This window comes from Nestor notabilis, unplaced genomic scaffold (genome assembly GCF_000696875.1).
Source record: "Nestor notabilis isolate BGI_N333 unplaced genomic scaffold, ASM69687v1 scaffold8246, whole genome shotgun sequence".
Lineage (NCBI taxonomy): Eukaryota > Metazoa > Chordata > Aves > Psittaciformes > Psittacidae > Nestor > Nestor notabilis.
In genome coordinates, this window is record NW_009932322.1 from 14,342 (window position 1) to 38,008 (window position 23,667).

Sequence of the window (23,667 nt, forward strand, 5' to 3'; positions counted from 1 at the left end):
ACATAGAAGGCAGCAATTTGCCACTTCCTAATGCAATGTTTGGAAATATAAGATTGTAGCTATTCTTAGCAGAACTCCCAGTATTGTTCAGCTGATAGAAGGAGACCTGTTGGAACTTGTCGGTAAACCATGGGATGGGATAAGATAAGATAAGGATAAAGCTTTGCTGATAAGAATGGAACAATACTGGCCCAATGTTTATTCATCAATCACAGGTTGGAAAGATTGCGAAAGAAGGAAGCAGCCGACCTTGATAAGGAGGAACTAACTCTTTGTATAAGAAAGGATGTTGCAAGCGGAAGTAAGATGCTTGACTAAATTGCTTATCTTATGCTAGCCAATCAGTGTGTGCCCAATAGACCAATCAGTATGGGACGCTGGTAGGGATAAGTATAAATGTATATGGGTAACTGTAATAAAGTGACATCTTGCTTGCATCAAGCTGCGTCCTGTCTCTTAATCGTGGCATAAGATGGCACTATACAAGGTGATTATCTTTAAACAGAAGGTGATTAAAAGTGATACTACATGGTATCCAAGACAAGTTAACACCTCTATTAGTTTGCTTTTTTTCCTATGGTGTTATGGAAATTACACAGAGAAAATCCCAAAAGTAAACCTATTTTACTTCCCCTGTGTGAATCTTTGCCAGTCTTCTTTCAATATTAGGGTAATATGACCATACAGAATTACAGCAATGCACTATGAACAAAAGTACTGCAAACTGTAGCACTCACATTACCTTTATAGGAAACTTTCTCCTCTAGCCAGCGGTTTGCCTGGGAAGTCTTTAATCGCTGACATCTCCTCTCTTTCTCACTCCAGTTTTCTTCTCTGCCTTTCTTCTCACATCTTGCTCCATGCCTGCCACCTACACTCTCTCATGCTTTTTCATTTACTTTTGCCCTTGCTCTTGCTGAAGGAGGACACCACTTGAGGCCCAGAAAAGAAGCTGAGTGGTTCTCATCCCTGTTTGTGTGCATTAGAAGTGTACGTGTGTTCTAACACCTTGTTAAAATTCTAAGGCTTCATGGCTCTCTATCCCTTTGGTTGACATAGGCAGGGTAGAAGCTGAACAGCAGCATTCAATTAAGCTAATTTAGTGTTCTATTGCCTGTCTCAAAAAATAAAGGAAAAAAACCAACCCACAACAACATACACAGTATGCAAGGGAGGGCAACACGTTTGTGCTTGACAGTCTTTCAGAAACTGAACAAAATGCAGTTCAAAATTAGCTTTAAAAAGCAACAGAAAATAGAAAATGGACATTTGGAAATTAGTTTTTACATTTAGTGTTGAAAATATGACTCCTATTATTTCAAAAAATCACATTCTACAAAAAGAAAAGCCTGGGCGACAATATCTTTTAAAGTAGACAATCCCATCGATTCCTTAGAATAGCAAGCAGCACCATCCAGTGGCAACTTCTTCCTAGTAATTCCTTAATTGAGGCCAATTCATACAACACAGAAGTACCATAGCACCCAAAAGAAGGTATTTTTCCTTAAAGCACACATAATCAGAGCAGAGCCAGACTTCTACAAAGATAGATCTAACAATTAGGAAACAGTCAGTGTAAAATCAATATTTATATTGAATTAATAATACAAAACCACTGTTACAACATATTAAGCTGGGAAACAGCTGGGGATTTTGCTTGCTGTTATACTGTATTTATGTTTGAATTTAAACTTATCCTGTACTTGTCTTACAGCACTCTGCTTCTTTTACACTCCTTTTGTTGCAGTTACAGCAGGTAAAAATGACTGTAGCTTATATAACTGGTATTGGGTTTGTCTGTTGTAACCTCCTTGTTTGTGACAGTGGCTCTACCCAAGCGGTAGAAATCCAGGCACCTCAGGGGTACTGATCCAGTGCTCGTCATAAGGAGCAACTTGCAGTGTTGCAAAGGAGGTCCTGCACAGCTGCTTTAGGTCATTTTGGGTCTTTCAAAATGCACAGAGGTCACTCCCTCCTCCTAAATTGGAGAAAGCCAGGGAATGACCATAAGCCTTGATAGTGCAGACAGCTTATTGCTAGCTCATTCACAGGCTGTGGTCTCTGGGAGAACATCTAGGGCGAGTATTTCACTCTGGGGGACAGGACGGATGGATCCACCCCACGTCTGGATCCACTTGTTCAATTCAGTCCTCCAACACCTATCTCAGCAGGTTTTGCTGCCGGTACCTGCTCCGCATACCTTAGTACCATTCCCAGTGCACACCCTCAGGTTGTGTCTTAAAAGTATTATTTGTGGAGACTGCAAGTCTGCTCTCATTATATTGCACATTTTCAGCTGGGGAGGGGAAAAAAAGAGAATAAAGGAGGGGAGAAAAAAAGAATAGAGTATACTTTTGAATGGTAAAGGTGCTTCACGATTAAGGGAACTCCAAAACAGACCGACAATCACATGCTGCTGTGGAAGGATGCAGCTAGTCCGTTCCAGAGGGAGCTAGATTTTAATTCAAGCTGTTTTTCTACTGGATTTCATGGTTTAGGTTTCACTACACAGAATTCAGGTTCCATGCAATGCCTGGAGTCACAACACTTACGATTTCTGATTTGGGCTGGGAAGTTCACTCTCCAGGCCCTACCTCTTGGCTCCATTTCTACCTCAGTGTAAAAAACTGCAGATAACCAAGGTAATATCAAGGCAGCCTTCTCTCTTCCCAGGTCTGGACAGTAGTCTCTCAAGGAAGGAAAAATGAGCAGGAGAGCATCCTTGCCCTGCTGGAAGCTGGCCAGCATACATAGGGGCACTGGCTTCCCTTTCTGCCCTAATCTTAGACAGTTTTGTTCCCTCCCATCCCCAGACAAGGAGGCAACTGAGGGCAAAATTTTATTCTTGCCCAGTGAGGTATGGCTCAGACTCTTCACCAAAGAGGACAGACAGTTTTGTTCTGACAACCCTATCCTGATTTTCTGTCAACTCCTGCAGCAGTGTTTTAATTCCTCTTCTCAATTTTTCCATCCTAGCACAAAAGAAAGCAATAGCAGCAGGAAAAGTGGGAAAGCAGCAGCTACAATTTTCTTTTTTACAGTCTTTCCCAATAAAGGCCATGGATTTTCTTCTGCCCCTTTGCTACCAATCTTTAGGTAGGATATATGTGCTGGAGGGAACACTCTAATCCACACTCTTCTCTGTCTATATTTAAAGACAGATCAATAGGAGAATGGATGAGAAGTGACAAACCATGTTGAGTAAGCAGATCATTAGTTCCTCTGACTCCTCATCGGAAGAATTCTCCCTTAAGATTAGCCTACTGTTATCGCTTAGTATTACGTTTCATATATCAGTGAATATCTCTTCTGTTTTCCTATTCCGTCTCTGAAGCATAATGTTCCATGTACAGATAAACAGTCTCATTACTGGAAATAAGCAAAAACTGGACTGTGTGAGCATAAACAGCAGTAATAACAAACATCTTATTTCATTTGTAAAATGCTTCCTGTGAGGAAACATTCGTTCAACCAGCCCACAATAGTAGAAAAATGGTCGGACTGAACCATGTAAAAATTTTGCTGTCTGCAGCTAATTTCTGCTGGTTAGATGCTATTAAAAATCACTCTGCTTTGAGTTAAAGAAATTAAGCTTAGGAGATGTTTATTCATAATTTAAGCTAGTTAATAATAGAAAAGTAATGTAGAGAGAAACTGACACTCTCTATTTCCATTAAAGTAATAAAAATTATGATTATAGGCTAATAATTCATGCTAGTAAAAAGCTAGAACTTTTAAAGCCAGATCTTGCACTTTCAAGTATTTCTTTTTTAAGGAGAAATACAGACATGTAAATGTTATTCAAGATCATTAAAATGCCATTTGAAATATCCTGGCAAGATCATTCACAGGGCTACCTACCAGACGAGATATGAAACTGAATGATAGCTCCTGTGATTAAACAAGCCCTCCGGAGGCTCTTACAGAATTTCTGATACTTGCTGGTATCGCTTTTCTGCCATTTGATGTGCTACTGGTATCACTTTTTTTTTTATTATTTAATACAATGAATGTTATTCTGTCTTTTCTCCCTACTAAATAAAATGTTTTATAAAATAGCCTTTAAAAGGTCATTACCTTCATATTTGTTTCTGCTAGCTCATTTAAGCATCATAAACAGCTAACACTGCATTTTAAACCACAACACAAAGTAAATATGTAATTAAAAAAAAATATTGGACAAGACCACACAATAATCATTCAAATTAATGAGCTCTGTCTTTTAATAATAGATTTTTAACATTCCTCCTTATATATTTCTAATTAATGTAGCTCCATCGTAGCTGCAAATATGCAGTTAAGAATTACTAGAAAGAGCTTTGTCAACTCAAGAAACTTTTCCAAATACCAATAAAATTTCATAATATTGACAGAGTAACCAGCATATTATCCTATTCTCTGTGTATGCAAATACAGGCAAAAGGAGAAAAATCAAACCTATTTTACAGTACTGAAAAGAAGAAACAATGAGATTTTATTCACTCCACTTTTTATTGTCTATGCTGTACGGCCAGAAACCATACACCACTTCTTACTGAATCTGGGTGAATGGGGTATAAAGTGTCACTTTAGTTACAAACATAGCAAAAAGCTTTGCTGCAAAAAGAATGGAAATAAAAGAAGGCAAAAGACAAAATGCATTCTTAGCTGAAAGAACAAAGATGCTTGGAGCAGAAAAGTGTAAAAATTTAATTTTCTAAGGGTTGTTGGTTTTTTTTTGCCTCAAGTTCTTAACCAAAAGAGGCTATGCATCTTGAGGATCAAAACTAGAAAAAGCCTATCTTGAATTACATTGTGAACCAATTAAGTACAGCGACATCAGTGTAGAACTCTGTACATGAGCACTTCACACCAGATGTCCCTGTAGACCAAAGTGAAAGCATACTTATGTGCCATCTTAACTATGTTTATTAGTAAACCTGAAGGGTCAGATGGTAAAGCAGAGATCAACAGAGGTAAACTTGGCACACTTTTTTCTGTTTTTAACATACACTTGGATTAATTTCCTGTGCTGTGTAACCTCTGTGTACCAGAAGCAGCAGATGGTTTTTAGTTCTTTCTCCTCTGGGAGAAGGGCAGGGGAGAGGAGACTGAAATGCAAAGAGGAAACTGATCGATATTTAAAGAAAAATCAGTTTCAAGAGAATGAATGTCTAGTTACTGAAGGAAAGGATGATTACATGCGGAAAAAAAGAAAAAACCCACAGATTTCAAACAGAAAATATAACTATGAGATGTCCATCTGAAGAAAGTCAAATGCAATATACCAAAACTTCAAGGGACAGAGTTGGATTGAAGAAAATACCCATATTTGTAGTAAGCTTAAAATCGAAATCATTAGAAATTAAAGGGGGAAAAAAAGGCATCTTCTTTTACCAGAAGCGTATTTGAACTTCATAAATATGTAACACATAATCAGTTTCAAAAGAAACAACACTTAAAATAAATATCTGAAGAAATTAAGTTCTGTTTTATGAAGAACAGCGTACCCTGAGGCAGTAAGAATTCTCCACTGACAAGGACTGGCCCATGACATGCATTGACCTCCTGGGGACTGGATGCCAACATAGAAGCAAAGAGCTGCCTCAAAGCAGAATTTACTCTGTGTCTTTAAAGTGGTGAAAGTTTTGAGAAAAATCAGAGTTTACAGTAAGTGCACTTAATTTTCCAACTGGAACCTCTTACTTCATCAGCTTTTCCCATCATGTGTGTCTGCAGGAGGCAGAAGCCCTTACAGTCTGTTCTCCTGCACACTCCCTGGTGACTAAGGTAGCAAAGGGCAAGGGGAGAAGGGGAAGGAAGGATTAAAAGATGAGGACAGTGGGGTTGAGGAGGTTGTGGGCACAAGATCTACAACTCGTGTTCTGGGAAAAGTGCTGTGCAGGAGGAGCAAGAGGTACACCTTCAAGTGGCTTTTGTGAGTCATAACAGATAAAGTGCTGCTTCTTTCTTCATCAGTGTAAGAAAATATGTGAAAATATAGCTCTAAAACTTGTTTAGTGTGTCCATACTGTCTGAAGTTGAACCTGTATTGCCAATAATAATGAATAAAACACCGGAAAATAATAAAAACTTGTAAAAGATGGAGAGCAACACTGAATGAAAATCCATGAGAGATCACTCCTACAGCCACACCAATTGATTTTTCTAACAGTGATAACTGCTAATGGAATAGAGAGGGCAATGTGTTGAGAAAGCAGGACTTCAGGCACTAAAGTTATAAATGCTGAATATAAGGTAAACCACTATTACATAGTTAACAATATTTGCATTAATCTCTTGCGAGAGATCTCTGAGGGAACCAAGCAACAGTCAAGTTCTGATTCTATTACAGTTATTTCAAGCTTATATATTCATAGTTTATAATTTACTCTGGTAAATCATGATGCAAAAGGTGACTTTTTACATTTTTAAATTAAAAAATTTTCCTTCTAAGTATCTATTTATATCTTTGAATTTGAATAAATATTTTTTCTGCCTACAACAGAAATTTTTCCTTGATTTTGCAAAGAAACAATAAGCTGAAGAGTTGTTTAAAAGCTTCTCCTTAAAAATTACAGGAAAATACATGCTTCGCTTGCCTTTGCTTTTCAGTTTAAGCTTTTATTTCCTTTTACACATAAATTGTTCCAAAGCAGCTTTCTAGGATGAAACACAAAACCACCCTTAACATACATTAAAAACCTGATTTTTTTTTTTGCAATTGCTAAAGGGTTGCATACTTGGGTTTTTTTTAAAAAAACAAAAGCTGCATTTAAAAGTATTAAGATTATTTTGGTGCTGTGCTGCATGCCTACATATATTTATAGTAAAATCTAGTCCAATCCCCCTCCAGACTTAATATTATATCTCTTTGCTCATTTATAAAGTACACAGAGGCATTTTTTAGCTTCATAAATAAATCCCTATTGCTGAATAACATACAATATCTAAAGTATCTGTCATGTTGTGTGTACCCATTATTGATATTTGATTAGGTGTTCAACTATCTTAAATTTCATCTGGTAACAGGATGGATAGTTTAAAATGCACAAGGGACATGGAATTAAAATGAGCATGCTGAGACACATTTGCAATGGAATACCTTGAAGTATTTGATTTGATTTTGATTCACTTCTGTGTTTCATACTAGTGTAAATCAGGTGTGATTCAGCTTGGACAATTCACTGACAGAGTGGATGCTTACATGAGTTAAAAAAAAATAAAAAATTATTCTCCCCCCCCATCTTATTTCAAGATAATCAGACGGTAAGTGTTTTTAGCTCAAAAAAGTCAGTTGGGGCCTTGTGCTGTTTTGGACAGGTTTTCCATCCTTAGTGCTGATGCAGTGCATTTTCATTGGGTTTGGTACCTCAAGGCTTTGGAAAGATGTTTCAATATATATTTAAAGTTCCCTGTCCTTTCACTTCTTCACGTTAGCTCATACTCAATTTCCTCATAAAATAATGCAGTAAAAGAATTTCTAAATGTCACTCATTAAAAAATGTGCTCACTTTAACCTTTTAAAAGTACACTAGATTCATAGTTTGAGGTGCCTTAGAGAAGGGAATAAGGTAGAAAAAAACAGCCTTTGGTTATCTTTAAAAAGAATTAACTTAAAAAGAGGTTTTCCACTCCTTTTATAGCCCAGACTTATTTTCACTCTCACAGCCAAATTATAATTTTGTTAAAATGTTAATACACTAATAGGTCCTAATAGAAACATACACAAGATCACTATCACTATAACATTAATATAACTTGCCAAAATCAGTTACATTTCAGAACAATTTCCTCACATGTATCTTATTCATGCCACTAACAACAATGATACTACACCAAGGATTCACATACACATTTCAAAAACATATTAAAGCCCACCAATGAAACCCTTCCTTATGCTCCATTTACAATGTAGGGGAAAAACAAAACCAAAGTACAAAACTGGCTTACTTCCAGTATGATCAGCACGTAGACACCTACTAAGATGATGGACGCAATTGTTACTTGTGCCTCTATATTTGCATGAAGATACTGATGCTTCATGGAGAGAGGAACACTTCCAGGCTCCTGTAGGAAAGCCTGAATGTTTATGAAGATGGTGCCTCTGGTGGGGAAAAAAAAAAAAAAAAGGAAAAGAAAAGAAAAATATAAAAGAGAAGTTTTGCTTATTTCTGCAATGAAATACCATTAGTTTTATTTATGCATTAATTTCTTATTGAGTACCTATAAATATTTGTGTGTGAGTTATATCTTTACAATTGCAAGCAACTTTTCAAACGTTTTCATTCTACACCTCTAAATAGCATTGTTTAGAAAGCAACTTAAGTACAAACCAGCCTTGTAAATCCATTTAAAAAGCAATAAGAAGTCATGCTTTCCTGCCCCTCTGAAACAGAAAATGGTAGGTTATTTTTAAAATATTAGCTATTCTTTCATAGCCAGGTCTATGTAAACTACTATTTCAATGGATCATTTCTCAGTCTCTCTTAGCCAACCTGTTTGGTATCTGAAAGGTTCTTGTTGTGATGATTTGCTGATTTCTTCTTGAACTTAAAGACAGAGACCAGTTGTATGCCACCTGCAAGAAATTAAGAACATTTGGCAATATTAAAAATCAGTGAAAGTGATATGTCTCTGCTCTAGGGTTTTATTCCTTTTTGTTCTCTCTCCTGTCCATTTAATACAGCATTTTCTGTAAACAGGGCATGGCACACATCAGCCTAAATTAATCCACCTGATTGAAATAAACTCATTCTCTCACTCAATCAGTGAAGCAAGAGACACATCCAGCAGGTGCACCAGAGACAGGATGCCAAATCACACTTTACATTGACTACAAGGTGCATCTAAGACTCAGAGACGACAATGTGGTTCATTCCCAAAATCTGCCTGGGAAGAAAACTAACATACATAAAACTAACATACTAACATACAGATGATGAAAGGCCGAGGAGCAATGTCATACCCTCAGACATGGTAGAATTTCAATTAAAAAAATTACTGTTTGCTGATCTTTTAGAAAAAGTAAATTAAAAAAAAAAAAAAAAAAGAAAATAAACACTTTGTCCATTACTGCACACTGATATTCATGCAAGTTTAGCAAATATACTCTTTAAATATAGATACAGATAGGCTGTCTTTATTAAAGAAGAGCAACTTAGAGAAGGGGGACCTAAATCCCAAGCCTGCCCTGACCCTGTATACTACAAAGTGCAGAAAAAAACAACTTAATCAGCCAGCCTGGGACATCTGACACAAAGAAGTGTCTGATGAGCAGGGAAGGTTAATTTGGGTACCTACTCTTTCAGTCACATCAGGACCTCTGCTGACATGCCAGCAGAGGTGGGCTACTGCAGCCAGCCGTGCACTGGCTGCTCCACAGGATAATGAAGACTGCTTGGGGATTGCTGCTGACAGCACAGCATAAAGCAGCCTCCTCATCATGGGGCTGGGTGGTTTAAAGAGTAATTGCCATTATGGTATCGTTTGCCATGTTGAGGTAGTGGGACTAATCTTTTGCTGTAGACTATGAGATTGGGTGAAAGCAGGAATATCAATGGCATTGTTCAGCTGTGCTGTCACTGGTAGAGGTAGGCCATCCCATCATGTAAACATAACGAGAGGCAGTTGTTTATATGTCAACAATATTTATCAAGTGATGAAGCTTATTTTTATTTTTCAGTGATAAACAATGACAGGCTGTGAAAGATCCTCCCTTGCCAAGTTCTCTGGAAGAAAGGAGCAGGAACTTGTTACAAAACATCAACAATGAGAAAGCCTTAAGAGAAAGCAAATAAACATGATACGTTTAAGAAAAGAATTTGCAATAAAATGTGAAAATGTATTTTAGTGAGTGCAAAAAGGCACTTTGCACTTGTTTCTTCTTTCTAAGGAAACTTTGCCAATTTTAAACACAAGAACTTCCATGCTAAGTGTCAGTCGAGGGACATAAATTTTACAAAATTTTAATATAGGAAGCTAAAGGAAGTCTTACAAAGACAAAAGAATGTGTAACTTTACTCTTATCAGAACAAGTTTTTTAATGCTGACATTGATACGCCTCACAGCAGGGAAAAGCACAACCACTTAATCTGCACAATGGTCTTGGAAATATAAGCGATAAAACACATCTCAAGAAAAGAAGTGAAAGAAAATGAAAGACCATTACCTGCTGCTGGCGTCTCCTCCTCGATCCAGCATCTTCAGACTGGCTGATTTGTACTACAATGTATTCCTCTGTTTGGTGATCAACTACATCTCCTGCAAACGGGCCTCCTATGTCTAACTTCAACAGAGGAGAATCATGAAAATCGGTCAGATTCATAGCTGTTAATAAAGTTGTTAAGGTGTAAATTTCCACTAAAAATTGGACTAGGCTATGCAAATATCAGAGTAAAAAAATACAGATTAGTCAACTTATATTGAAAAACATATTCTTCAGCTAAAATGCTTAAGAAACTATGAAAAGAACAAAATAGGTGGCTAATTCCTCACCAAGTAGCACTGCTTTGGCCAGGTTCTGCCCTTTTTGTAGTTACTTTCGAGATCACCAGTGCTTTCATCTGATGCTGTACATGTACCAATATCCAAAATAGTACAGAGAAATACACACAGAGACAGAGAAGTAAGGGTCTTTAAGTGTTTTTTGCTAGATGAAAGGCAGCATCATTTACTCAGCAATTTAAATATTACAGAATTTGTATTGGGGAAAACACTGTGGAAGCTCCAACCAAGGGAAAACTAAACCATAGTCAATGTCCTATTCATGCCAGAGGACTTGCTTTCTGGTCAAAATTTTACTCACCAGATAGAAAACCAAGGCATCACCAAGAAAATAAAAACTTTTAAAAAAGGAGAAGACTTGATTTTGCATATACATGCTTTGTTGAAATCACGCAACTTAATCACATGCTGGCGTATCTTAACACTTTTAGCATCTGACATTTAATTGCGCACACTAAAAAGAGTGAACCTGTTCCAGAAAAACCCCATGCAAGATCATACCTACCAGAGTGATTTTCCCAGAAAGACATTTTTTGTCCACAGAACTCAAGAGATTTTAACAGGAGAAGAAAAAATACAGTATAGTTAGAGAAGACTCAAAGCAGTGCTGTGCCCTGCTTCCCAGTGAGGCCCAGTATGGCAACTCATGGTAGACAATTCTCTTGGGGAGAGCTGGAGCATATAGGGAAAGCTTTGTGACATTATGCATGCAGGATTCCTTTATCCTTAAAGGAGCTGCATCTGTCCACATTCTCAGCAGAAGTGGATCTAAAGAAAAGATGTCTCTCGCAATAACCCAAAAAAGAGCCTGCCAGATCTCATGGTGTTGCAAAGTAATACAGCTGTCATCCTGCTTAACACAGTGAACAGAACACTCACCACCAGTGTCATACATGTCACTGCTTAAGAATGAAACTCCCAATCTATTTGCTTAAAGGAATGATACAGAAAAAGATAAAAAAATAACCTTGGATGCAACAAATCAGGAGAACAACTCTCATCAGGAGAATTTACACGCACAGCCCTTAACAAGCATAAACACAAATTACAACAGTTCTCTCCTGGTTCTGAATGTTTTAAGTGTGATTTGGCATCACCATTTTTCTGTGGCCTAATTAATACATAACACTAGTCTCCACAGGAACTATAGGTATACCTTTAACTAGAGACATTAATTACACCTTCTAAAAGGCCAGCTGACCTAAAGTCATTAACCCAATGATTTGGGACATCTCTTGACAGTCTGCCTTTTATTAGGAGTGTAGCCAACAATTTATGTCTTGAAAAGCTTCAGGTGCATATAATTATGGCAGCTTCCTTTTAAGCAATACTTTTAAAATAAATCCTGTAATTACCTAGATGACACATTCAGGAGCTATTATAAAGGATGCTTAAAATTAAAGGGGGGAAGAATTAAACCTTATTTTCAAGAAGAGTGGTTCCTTCCTTCTTTTCCTATAAAGATGGAGATACTTAAGAAGTTTTTCCATTCCTTTCTGTGCATTTATAAAATCATCAGAAAGAGCCCTAGCAAAATAGGTTCTCTTTTGATTGCAAGTGGAACTGAATATCATTCACCTGTCTGTCTGCACTGAGACTCTGAAATCCCATCAGAGTTATCTTTCTCCAAACAATATTTAGAGACTCTGTCATAATTCCATTGTCAGACTGCAGCAGATCACAGCCTTTATGAAAGGTGGAATCAAAATAAACCAGGAGAAAGCTTCAGCCACACTTAATGAATCAAAATTCAATTTTTTTATTAAGCTGCTTTTCAGAATATTTTTGTTCTGCCTTATCTTGATTTTATATTTCCCTTAAATTGCCAGAATGTGATTTCCTCTATATTTTAATCACTCAGATGTGACTAACTTGTGGGAAAACTATCTTTTTACTTCTAATATCTCCTTTTATTCTGCTGGGACTTTTTGTCTTTTCTGAACTTTTCTTGTAATGTGGCCTCCAGTGTGTGCCTCTAAAGCAAAAAATCGACCTGACAAGATTTACAGCCAGAGCTGTTATTTTTTATTTCACTTCAGCTAAGCTGCCTCATTTTTATGTAGTTCCATTCTTGAAATTATATTACTGCTGTGAATTATCCTGTCAAGGGATTTGGCTTTGTGTATGCTTTGTGAACCATTACACAGTGGCTGTCTGTATTTACATCTGGCTCCAGATAGGGTCCGCTGCTCAGAGCTAAACCTGTTATGTTTTGATCTCATTTTTCTGACTGGCTGCTCCTAGAAGGTACTGAAGAGGGTGTGAGAGTCACCTCATGTCATTTGTCTGTTTTTTAGCTTATGTAGCCAACATGACAGAATGGGGTGAAGTAGCTAAAAGTTTGGATTGGTATTCGTTCACCATGGTTTACAGTTCTGTACTTGGACATCCATGTCTGAGTTGGTTACTGCTTTAACATCAATGAAAAGAGGGTGCTTTTAAGGTGGAATTCATTTCTTCATTTTAGACCAACACACAAAGATGAGAGGAATCGCTCATGAGAAGCATTGGTTCTCTCTATTAATTATAAAGGGAGCCTGGGATGAGTCAGGTGTAGCTGACACGAATCATTTCTTAAATATTGAGTCTCTGTTCTACTCTCCACCATGCCACTAATTCAGTACATATAGAGCTAGCTGAAAAACCATGAATGACAGAGATTCTCTTATATTTGCAGGCAGATGGCTGACTTCACGCTTTCTTTAACATCTACTTGTGTATCATACTCTGCCTACTGTAAAACATACCTTGAGAATACTATGGCTATTGATTATTTTTCACCAAGTTTCTGAGGTACCCATATACTATTGATCCTGATTTATGACCAGGTCACTCATGATAGTTTCTTTAGGATATTACCATATTAAAGAAGGCATTTTGCCTGGGTCTTAACATCTATTTTTACGTGTTGTTCCTAATTTAGGTTATTTCTTCATTATTCTGCAGTTTTCTCTTTTGATGTGCTATCCCTGTTTGTAGCTTATGAGGTCATCCCTTCACAACATACCAAGTTGAACCACATCCTTTTCTGCACTTATTGGTTTCCCCATCTGAAGAATGTAATTTTTTTTTTCTTTTTTTTTTTCCATTTTGGAGTGTCAGCAGTTTGGTTCCATTTTTGCCCATATTGGATCCATCCTTTCTCTCTATGTTCCATCAGTTCTAGAAGTCTTGTGAGTCCTAAATAAACTCTCTTTTCTACAATATTTTATCAACAATGCCTTGAGATTCTGCTTCTTTGCCTGCCTTTGCATGTTGTCCTGGTCTTCATTCATCTACATAGCAGCTTGACCATTGCCTGCAGGCCAAAATGCTTAGTACACTTCCAACAGCATCAACAAACATAAATGATTTTTAAATGTGTTCTGCAAGGAAAAATGATGGAGGAATATCTGACAGTAGAGAACTAGAGTTACAAAATAAAAATTCAAAAAACGAAATCAAAGGGGAAAAGAACTAAAGGTATTAGAAAGGTTGTTTCATTCATCAAGTTTGCTTATGCTCCCTTGGAGAACACATCGCTAGAACCTCTGTGGAAGCTGAAAAGTCTAACAAAATCTGACTATATTCTTTGCCTCACAGCCTTTCTTTCTATATATACCTCTTGTTCAGGGAGTGGTTATGGTGATTTTCAGTGTCATTAATGGTCATGGCATGATTACAAGTTTTCTTAGTGACCTTTTCTTGCTCCATGATCAACACAGTTGCAAGAACCATTCAAACTCATGCAACTTTAGGAAGGAATTTAATAATAGAGACATCTGATGTCTGCTCAGTCTCAACCCTTGCCATAAATTTCCATATGTGGAATTGTTCTAAATAGTTCCACTGAATCCAAATGAAATGAGAAAAATTCAACATATTACTGCTATTGAGATACATCTTATAATTTCTGAATTTGAGATCTTAATCCTGGACTGGACGTGATGACATCCCTCAGAGCTACTGAAGAGGGAGGTAAGTCAGTGAAAATGGCCACTGACTAGTCAATTTGGTATATCCTGTTTTGTCTGATTTGGACTAATCAAAGAACCGTTCAGTCATGAATTGAGATGATGTATTTTCATTAAGTTTTATCTTGCATGTAAAGAGCAAGTGAGTAAAGAACCCTTTAGATTGGGTGCTGTGCAAATATATATATATACCCTGCAAAATGTCAGCCCTTGCTCCAGACATTTTACTGAGGACATATCAAACATTTAAAGCAAATAACCAGATCAGGACTGAAAGGCTTTAAAATGCATTTATAAAAATGCAAGCTCCTTGTCCAGACTCAGAAAGAATTCACAATTCACTCCCCATTTATGATCATGTTTCAGGTCCAAGAGAAGCAAGTTCTGAAATCCAGTCTGAAAAGGGAAAATTAAATTGGTTCATCTAGGCTGATCTAGCTTTCCCTCACCTATAACAGGAACTGGCACAAGTACAGAAGCTGAGAGGGAAGCAAACAAGATTTTTACTGAACCACTCATCAGGGACAGAGTAAAGATGGAAATTTACAGCTCAATGAGGTATGTGTGAAACCCATTGCACAGAAATGTGATAGAAGAAGCTTTACCATTTCTTCTAAAAAGAAAATATTTCTAATACAGAGAAGTGTGAAAATAAACATAATTGTATCAGGTGCAGTGGAAGAAAAAGGCACTGCTTCAGGGAGGCAGACACTTTTTTAAAGAACAGTGTGATGGAGTACAGTTTGATTACAGAATTCCTTAAAAGCATCAACAAATACCCATTACTTTTTAATTTCATAAAGCCTAGTTCAATTCAAAAAGTTAATGCACAGTTCTGCTCCAGCTGTCTGTTCCCCACTGGAGAAAAATTTAGAATTTTGCTTAGAATATGGCAGAAATTACTAGAAACAAAGGAACGAATGTGGAGTATATTTAGCATTTCAGAAGATTCTTCAAGCCTAAAAACCTGTGTAAGTTGTGGAGAAGAACAAGAATGTTTCTTATTCACTGTTTGTTCAATCACTTAATGGACAGAAGTTATCTGAAGGTTTGAATGTCCAGTTACAAAATAAAAACGTTTATGTTTTAAAATAGGTACATGTAATTAAACTAAGAAATGCTGGAACTTATTCAGACTCCATGAATTCAGACTCCATGAATTTTCCTCCATTTTTATAATCCACTTTCCAAACGCACATCATCTTATTAATTATTGATGCTCTCCACTTAACATACAACCTTTAAGCAAAAGATCTGAGAAAAAAGAAAACAAAGAGCTTCACACATTTACATCAATAGGGGTATCAAATCTTGCTTCTTGCAGAATAGAGTCCTCTAGCCAGGCTTCAAAACTTACTTTTTCCGGTACTAGAGAGATGACTGTTAGAAATTTTAAGAAACTAAATCCTACATGTTGTCAAGAAGGAATGCTATTGTCACTATTTGGAAAAACTGTACTAAATCTACTGAATTTGTATTTTGTGCTATAGGGAAATCGGTATTATTAAAAAAAAAAATAAAAAAGAAAAAAAAGCCAAAAAAGCCAAAAGAGCAACCTCAGAAACTCAAAAAACTTCTATTAACTCACAGGAGGAAAGATACTGTTTTCAAAAACTGCATCCAAACCACCTCAGTGCTGTATGCCAAGTTTGTACCCATGGGGATAGGCAAAGCAAAGAGAGATGCAAGTGGGCTAATATAATATAATGGGAAAGAAAACAGCTGGAATAAATCCAAACAAGACATAAAGGTGTAGAAACGTAAACAAATGGGAACTAATGGGAACTGAGCAAGTGAAAAAGTGCTAAAGAGATGTCACCCCCACATCAGCTGATGTAGGTCCCTCCCAGCACCAGAGACAGAATATGGTGTCTCTGAGCAAGCCTAGATCTAATGGGTATGACAGAAAACCCACAAATATAAGTGACATCAGGATGACAAAGGATATGAAGCCCAAAGGGGATCACTTGATTTGGTTTTAAAAAATATTTCAAACTTTGTTTGACTTTTTCTTCTGTATGGAGACAAATTGTATGCATGAGCGCACATCCATAAGACATACATCAATGCGCATGGGCACATGGACTCAAAAATAAGTATATAGTGGTTAGTACCCATACGACACTTCTTAACAGCTTCTGAGGCATAAGGAAAAGGTAAAGAGTGTTCATTTGCATAATTTGGCATCATATGAGTTAAGAGACTTATTTTCCACCCAAAGCAGTCTCACACAATAACCTCGAAGGGGTTTGTGACAAGGACTATTGCAGAACATCTGTCAGCTTACCATGAAATTTGTGTAGACATTTGGAGAGTAGCGCCTAATGTCCACTGGGAATACCGCAGTCTGTCAACCAGCATAAATCACACCAACACTGCTCTGTGAATGGTTAATCTTATCTAAGCCTAGACAAAAAGCTAAATACTTTATTCACTATGCAACAAAGTGGACAACAACCACATGAGCTTACTTCTGCGCAAATGAAGACCAACAACAAGACTGAGATGACATTCAGAATTGCTGGTGCCCTTTCCAAACCTCATTTAGAAATGCAATCTTTTTCTTTGACCCTTCTGCTTGAGTTACCACATCGTTCTGAAAATGAAGCATGGCTTTGCTGGCTTGCTTGCATCTCACGTATTTTTCCCCAGCTCAGTGACCTCAGGTAGGGGACAGAATATCCAGTTTTCAACACACATGACACAAACTGAGAAGCTTCAGCTCCATGTTTGTCAGGTAAGAAAGGAGAATGTTATATTCTGACTGTCTGACAGCTATTTTTCTCAAAACATCTTGATGTGATAGGTAAATGTAAAATATAGGAACACCTGTTTGAACTCAAATCCCAATTCCACTAGCACTTCCCTGAAACAAACAAAGGAATAGCTGGTTGCAGAGTCAGTGTGTACAATGCAGCAGCTATGGTTCCAACTCAAAATCTGTTGAAAGAGAAGAAATCCCTAAGCTACACTGTGACAGTTGACTAAAACTTGAAGACCCAACAACGCCCTCCTTTGGCAGACTGGGCTATGAAAGCCCCGGTGATGTTCAACACCATACATACATAGGAGCTTTCAACAACTCTTTCAAGGAGGATTGTGAACTGGATATTAATGGGAGCTTACAATTGAAGTTCTCACTGGACCTACTAAATGTTCATTTGCTTTCCTTGAAAAAGCAATCTCAACTTTTAATTATAAATGGCCCTCAAACACTAATGTTTTCTTCCTCATTTACCCTACTAATTATTGCATTACATTGTGTCATTATTGGTGACAGAGAGAAAGCTAATAATCAAATAGATCTAAAAAGGACTCTCCCTGCTCAAAGCCATGGAGCTGCCCACTTAAATAGAAAAAAAAAGAAAAATCAGCATTTCAAAAATGAAATCCTGCTGCACCTTTTCAAAATAACACACCTCACACGAGCTTCTGAAATATAAGTAAATCATCTTTTCACATTAGTGACATAAGAACCAAACAGATTGCAGATGAGACTGATGAAAGGAGAAATGTAGCAGGAACAAGAAATGTAATTTGTTTGCAAAAGTTTTTGTTTGTTTAGTAGCTGAATGTTCATCCCTTAAAGACTTATCACATTCGGGTCTGCATTTACCTGTGATGAATCGTTTTTATTTTGGGTTGTTCTATTGCTTGTTCTTTTGAACAGTTTCTTGGCAATCTGTGGATTTAAATTCACTATTCAGCAATTTTGCATGGAAAATTTGTAAAGGAATCTGCATCCCCAATGAAAAATATCTACAGATCTACCAATCCAGACATATGGCTGGGCTAAACTGCTCTGGAAACATATCCATGAATCATCTAGTCTGTTGCTTCTAAAGTTCACTGGGTAACATCATGGTCCATGTATACCCTCCAGACATGTTAGAGATGGCAGTATATAACTGGTCTGGTGTGCGCTTGCTGCATCCAGGTGTATATCCTACACAAGGTCCTAGGTATTTGCTGGTCCTTGATCCCACTGGATCTGCAACCTACTTCCACCCTTTTGGCTGCATGCAAGCTGGATGCAAGTACTCGGTGGGCACCACAGGGTGCCCCAGATAGGTGCCAGTCAATATGACTTGGATGGGGAGCACTACTGTGGCCTGCATAAAAGGACAAGCCTAAGTGAAGCCCAGGCTCTGAGGACACCCAGTTTTCTCAGGGAGTAAGACAGAAAACAACCACACACCCAGTTCAACCAGTTTATCAAGGAAATGTCAGTTGAGTTTTGTGGTTGGTTTGTTTTTTTTTTTATGAAAGCAGGATACAGAAACTTTCCAGAGGTGATACAGCCAGCATCTGCCAGGACACACCTTGATCTGGATAAGTGGCAAATAAAATCTAGGGCAAGGATAAAAAGCAAACATTCATTAATAACACAAAACCTGCATAACTGAAAAATACCTGCTAAGATTATCTTAAATGCTTAAAACAGACTCTTTCAATCATTACATTAAATTGTAAGATTGCTTTCAGTATTTTCAGGTATGTTTACACCACATCTGAAAAGCAGCCTTGGGATACTTAACAAAGATGAGTAATATTCCTTTTGTAAATTTACTGCCAAATTCACATATTTGATGTATTTTATCCAAGTGTCTCTTAGGACAAAATTATAATCTTAAAGATCTATCTGGAAAGCAACACCCACATCTGAGGAGATACAGTGTCATCTGTTTTGCCTCTGATACAGAAGCCCTGCTAGCCAAAAAAGAGGTCCTCACAGCAGGTAAAAGGATAAACTCCTTTTGAAATGCTTCTCAAGTCTTGCAGTCTAAGATTTTGCTGATTTTGAAGATTTTCGATGGAAGGGCAGCCTACCTCCCTGTGGCCTTCTAGTTTTCATGCTATGGAGCACTGCCACTGCTGTTGCATCCTCCCCAGCACAGCTTTTCTTATGAACATTCCTCAGTATCGAAAGACTCATAGACTCATCCTAAATTCAGCAAGCAATCATAAAGGATATACAAATCCCAGTGTAAGCTCCCACCACAAACTCAACTGCTTACACTACCATATTGTCCAGGGTGGTGGCTAGTGCATCAAACAGTGGTCTGATCAGGCATGAAGCCCTGAACAGTATTTTCCTTTTTTTGCCATCTGTCTCTCACCCTCAAGACATTTTTCTATCAGCTAAGACAACATATCACACCTCATTTTGAACTAATCTTAAGGAAATAAAATGATTCTGTGATTCTATGATTCTACGAAATGGGGGCTGGGGAGCATTACAGATCCAATACTTACAGAGCAGACAACTACAAAGATAAAAAGGCCTGAAACTTTCAGGAATTTTAGACAGCACCTGAAACATAAGAAACATGAATTTATTATGTAGCTAGTTTGAAACAGATCTTTTCTGTCCTCTTAGTAGATCTGACATTTCAGAAGCATCGTGGTAAGCGTTTATGGGTTATACTAGACCACATCAGAGTATGGACACCACAGCTCAGGATCAGCAGGGGCTTGGGAAGCCTCGATGACTACAGAGGCTCTTTCCCCAGGTTTGCTGCCAGCTGGGTCTCATTGCACAGGAAGGAGGTTTATCCCTCAGGAAAGCTGAATGAATGCTGCAGCATGAGCTGGTGCCAGGACCCGGAGCTGCTTCTCCACTGCTATTGCCAGCCCCTGACAGACCTAGAGCCCCACCAGCCCACGCAGGGAGGCAAAGGAGCACTGCCATCGCAGGGAGGTGGCATGAAAGCAGAAAGCACAGCTTGTTGCATAGTGGGGTGTTGTCACGAATGAATTCCTCAAAAATTGGACTTCTAATATACATCCTGAAAAGTATTGAGAAAAGACAGTTCAACAGCTTTAAGTATCTCCTGGCTTTAACAGCACCTCTTTAAACCAAATATACTTCATGAGCATCTCTAGATAAACCAACTAGCAAAATTAGGTTTCTTTTCCATAGAATGTCTGTGCCCTTTGAATGCCCAGTTATGGAGATACGATGACATCAAATCTTCTGAAGTGTCAGAGCTTACTGGGTTAAGAAAAAATAAATCTAAATTAAAATTAAATTAAATTGTGCATGTTGAAAACACATGCTCTCAAATAATAAATCTCAAGATTTAGCACTTTTAAATTGCCATCTTTTTTAGTATGACCATAAAAGGCAACTTTTAACTAATTATTTTCTGGCTGCCCAACAGTATGTTACACAGGTGTCTTAATTTACAGAACTCTTTTTGGTGATATGCCCTTATTACATCTTTTCATTAATTGGAGGCATTGATGTTCTTATTCCTTTTTTTTTTTTTTTCAAAAGTGAACATTCAAACACTGCTTTTCTGACAGAATGACAAATGTAAGGTTTGATTTAAGCAGGAAGGAAAACTTTTCAAGTTACTAGAAAAATTAGTTGAGAAGGAAACAGTACAATAAATAACTGCATTGACAGATGCTATAGAACAAAATAGTAAAGCAGAATAGTCTGAAGAGAGTCAGGAATGATTTTTAATCACAGTGGAAATAAGTCCGTCCGTTAAGTTCATTGACTGGAAGCAACATAAGCGACTGGAGACCTGTTTTTGAAAAACATTGTTTTCTAAAGATCACTTCCTTTTTAAATTTCTCCAAATAGGCAGGAAAAAAACCCCAGCAGATAATAAAAATGTGTTGCCACACGCAAACAGATACAAAGGGGCTACAATAACCTATGAAATACAAGTGCTAGCAACTCTATGTAAACTTTTGCATAGCATGAAAATCTAGAGAAGACAGAGCAAGAGGGGAAGGAAACCAGTAAGGTGACTTCTTCCAGAAATGCTAGGTACCTCTGCTCTACTGAAAAACAAGGTGGCAGAGAGGGGGAAGAAGATAACAAAGGCTTGAAAAGAGAGGAATGACAACAAAACCATTATCAGCACTTCATAACTGATAGCTTCTTTTTTTGTATTGTGTGATATATGGAAAACACCTAATGCCAGCTTAGTCATGCATCCTCTACCCTGCTTGTCTATTGTCTCTATTTCTACATTACAAGTCTATTCTGGTATTTTTAAGAATTTATTACGTTATGAATTACTAAAGTCCAGACCAGATTGGTTTAGTTTTAATGTACTTGATATTTTCTGTTTGCACTTTGAAATTTTACTGTTATTAGTATTATTGAAACAAGAAGCTACAGTAAAGATTTTAAGCTTTATATCTCAGAACCACTTGGCTATAAATAACAGAGACTCATCTAAAGGAGCTGGCAAGGTATAATAAAAAAAGCTTTTGAAAATGGTCACCTTATTAAATGTAGAATTTAGAAAGCCCCATTCCTCCCATCTGTTTGTTTTCATGGCATTTTGTATTAGGGAAACGGCGCTTTTAACAGCTTACAGTTGAGAAGTGATCAGCCTTTGACTCACCCATGGCTTGCAATCTGTCTCTTGCTACAGCACTAATCTGGCACAGAAATACAAGTAGAAACCCTGTGCCAAATCCTGCGCTGATATATGCCTCCAGCACAATCCTATTATTTGACTTCAGTTAGAAATGCATGAAGTACAAATCTATGAAGGATTTCAATCCCTGTTCTAACCCAAATGACTTTTAGTCTGGTCTGCATGCGGTGCCGGGCAGTTTAACTCCATTTATTATCTCAGCAGAGTTATGCTGATTTACAACAGCCAAAAGCTGGTCCCATATGTACAAGCTGCACTATAGCAATGAAAATATTTCAAGGGAAGTTCTGCCAGAAAAACACTCAACTACCCACATTATAAACCTATGTTGTACTGGAAACAATGGATTCTACACTCCCGCTCAATTCCTTTGTTCCACCAAATACCAGGGAAATCTACCATGAGTGTGAAGAAAGTCATCTGCCAAGCTTCTTCATACCTGCTCATATTGCACTAGTATCAGCCACTGAAATTCTCCTGCTCCATTTGTTGAGCAGCAGTGCAGGAGAGCGGCACTCCACACAACACCACATGCACAATGGAAGGACAAAAACAACTGTAAAGTGATGAGCTAAGACAACATAAAAATTGGGAAAAGATGCACGGACATCTCATTGGAAAGGCTCTGTGGATCAATATGGAGATCTGCAAAGCTATTTGCAGAGGCCAAACCAAACTAGTAAAAGGTATTGAAATTCTGGAAGGGGCAGAGAATTAGCATCCAAGATTAAAGTTTTTGCTAGTTAAATCTCAGGCAAAAATATCCTAAGAAAATTTGAACTTAACCTCTTATCACATTGGTATCTCTTAATGCATTATGAGATTCAATTTCCTCTGTGCCTAAATGAGGTAAAAGACTACTTTAAGGTAAAGAGTGAAAAATATTAAGTACTAAGTACTTAATGATAGAAAAATGATCAGTTAGATTTTGGATTGTGTGTATGTGAAAAGCCACTATAATGACTACAGAAAGACTGTGTTAGATACACACTTTAATTAAAGTAAAGCATTTCATAAGAGCAACAAAACACCGAATGAAGCTGTGGAATCAAGCAAGAGGTTTTTAAAGAGTTGTTTCAAAGAAATGTTAGAAGCAATATAGGAGGCATTTAGTTATAAATTTAGAATAGGTGTTACGATTGATGCTTGTGAGAATGAGGAACTATTGATCGTTATATCTATACTTAAAAACTAATCCCTGCAGAAATTAAAAAAAAAAAAAAAACCCAAAAAAAAAACACGGAGAAAAAAAGAATGGAAAGAGAAGTAAATTAATGTTTGAATTAAGACCTCATCTTTGATAAATTGAACTTGACATGAAGGTTGTCCAAGATTTCATATCTCTCAGAAGAAGCAGATCTGGACAAGCACGTAATTTCATTTCCCAGTTGAAACCTTTGCTCAAATTCTGCAGAGCTGTTGTCCCATGAATCGTCATCTGTGGTAAAATCTGGATTATGAAGAGCCACGCACTGCAATCTGTCACACGTTTTGAGGAAACATAATAAAACAAAAGAGTGGTTTATTTTACCAGGTAGTAGATGTAACTGACCTTGGATATCCTCAGGTTCACTGTGGGAGATTTTAATGGAAAAATTCATAGACAAAGATTTATTCAGTACAGACTGACCTCCCCTTGGTGACACAGCTGGGTAGACTGGGAGAAAGGACAAATACCCCGTGATGTCTAGGTGCCCTTGGGAGAACCAGCTCCCTGATGCATCAGGCAGATGTGCCTTAGGATTTGGTGTGTAAATCCCCATAAGGACCCCTCCTATAGCTCTGCTGTCTTTCACTGTACCTGATGTAACACCACATGGAGG

General features: G+C 37.5%; 1 protein-coding gene across 1 annotated transcript in view; it reads right to left on the reverse strand.

Annotated features, from left to right (window-relative positions):
• LOC104407135 (P protein-like) overlaps positions 1–23,667 on the reverse strand; it is a gene marked incomplete at its 3' end in the record, with an annotated part of 55,069 nt that overhangs the window by 10,282 nt on the left and 21,120 nt on the right. Inside the window, exons 3-8 of the mRNA XM_010016323.1 lie at positions 23,135–23,323; positions 19,695–19,752; positions 18,716–18,788; positions 10,151–10,308; positions 8,478–8,560; positions 7,933–8,086 (exon numbers count right to left, since the gene is read on the reverse strand). Coding sequence (XP_010014625.1) covers positions 7,933–8,086; positions 8,478–8,560; positions 10,151–10,308; positions 18,716–18,788; positions 19,695–19,752; positions 23,135–23,323 — 715 coding nt within the window. The remainder of the gene's footprint in view (positions 1–7,932; positions 8,087–8,477; positions 8,561–10,150; positions 10,309–18,715; positions 18,789–19,694; positions 19,753–23,134; positions 23,324–23,667) is intronic.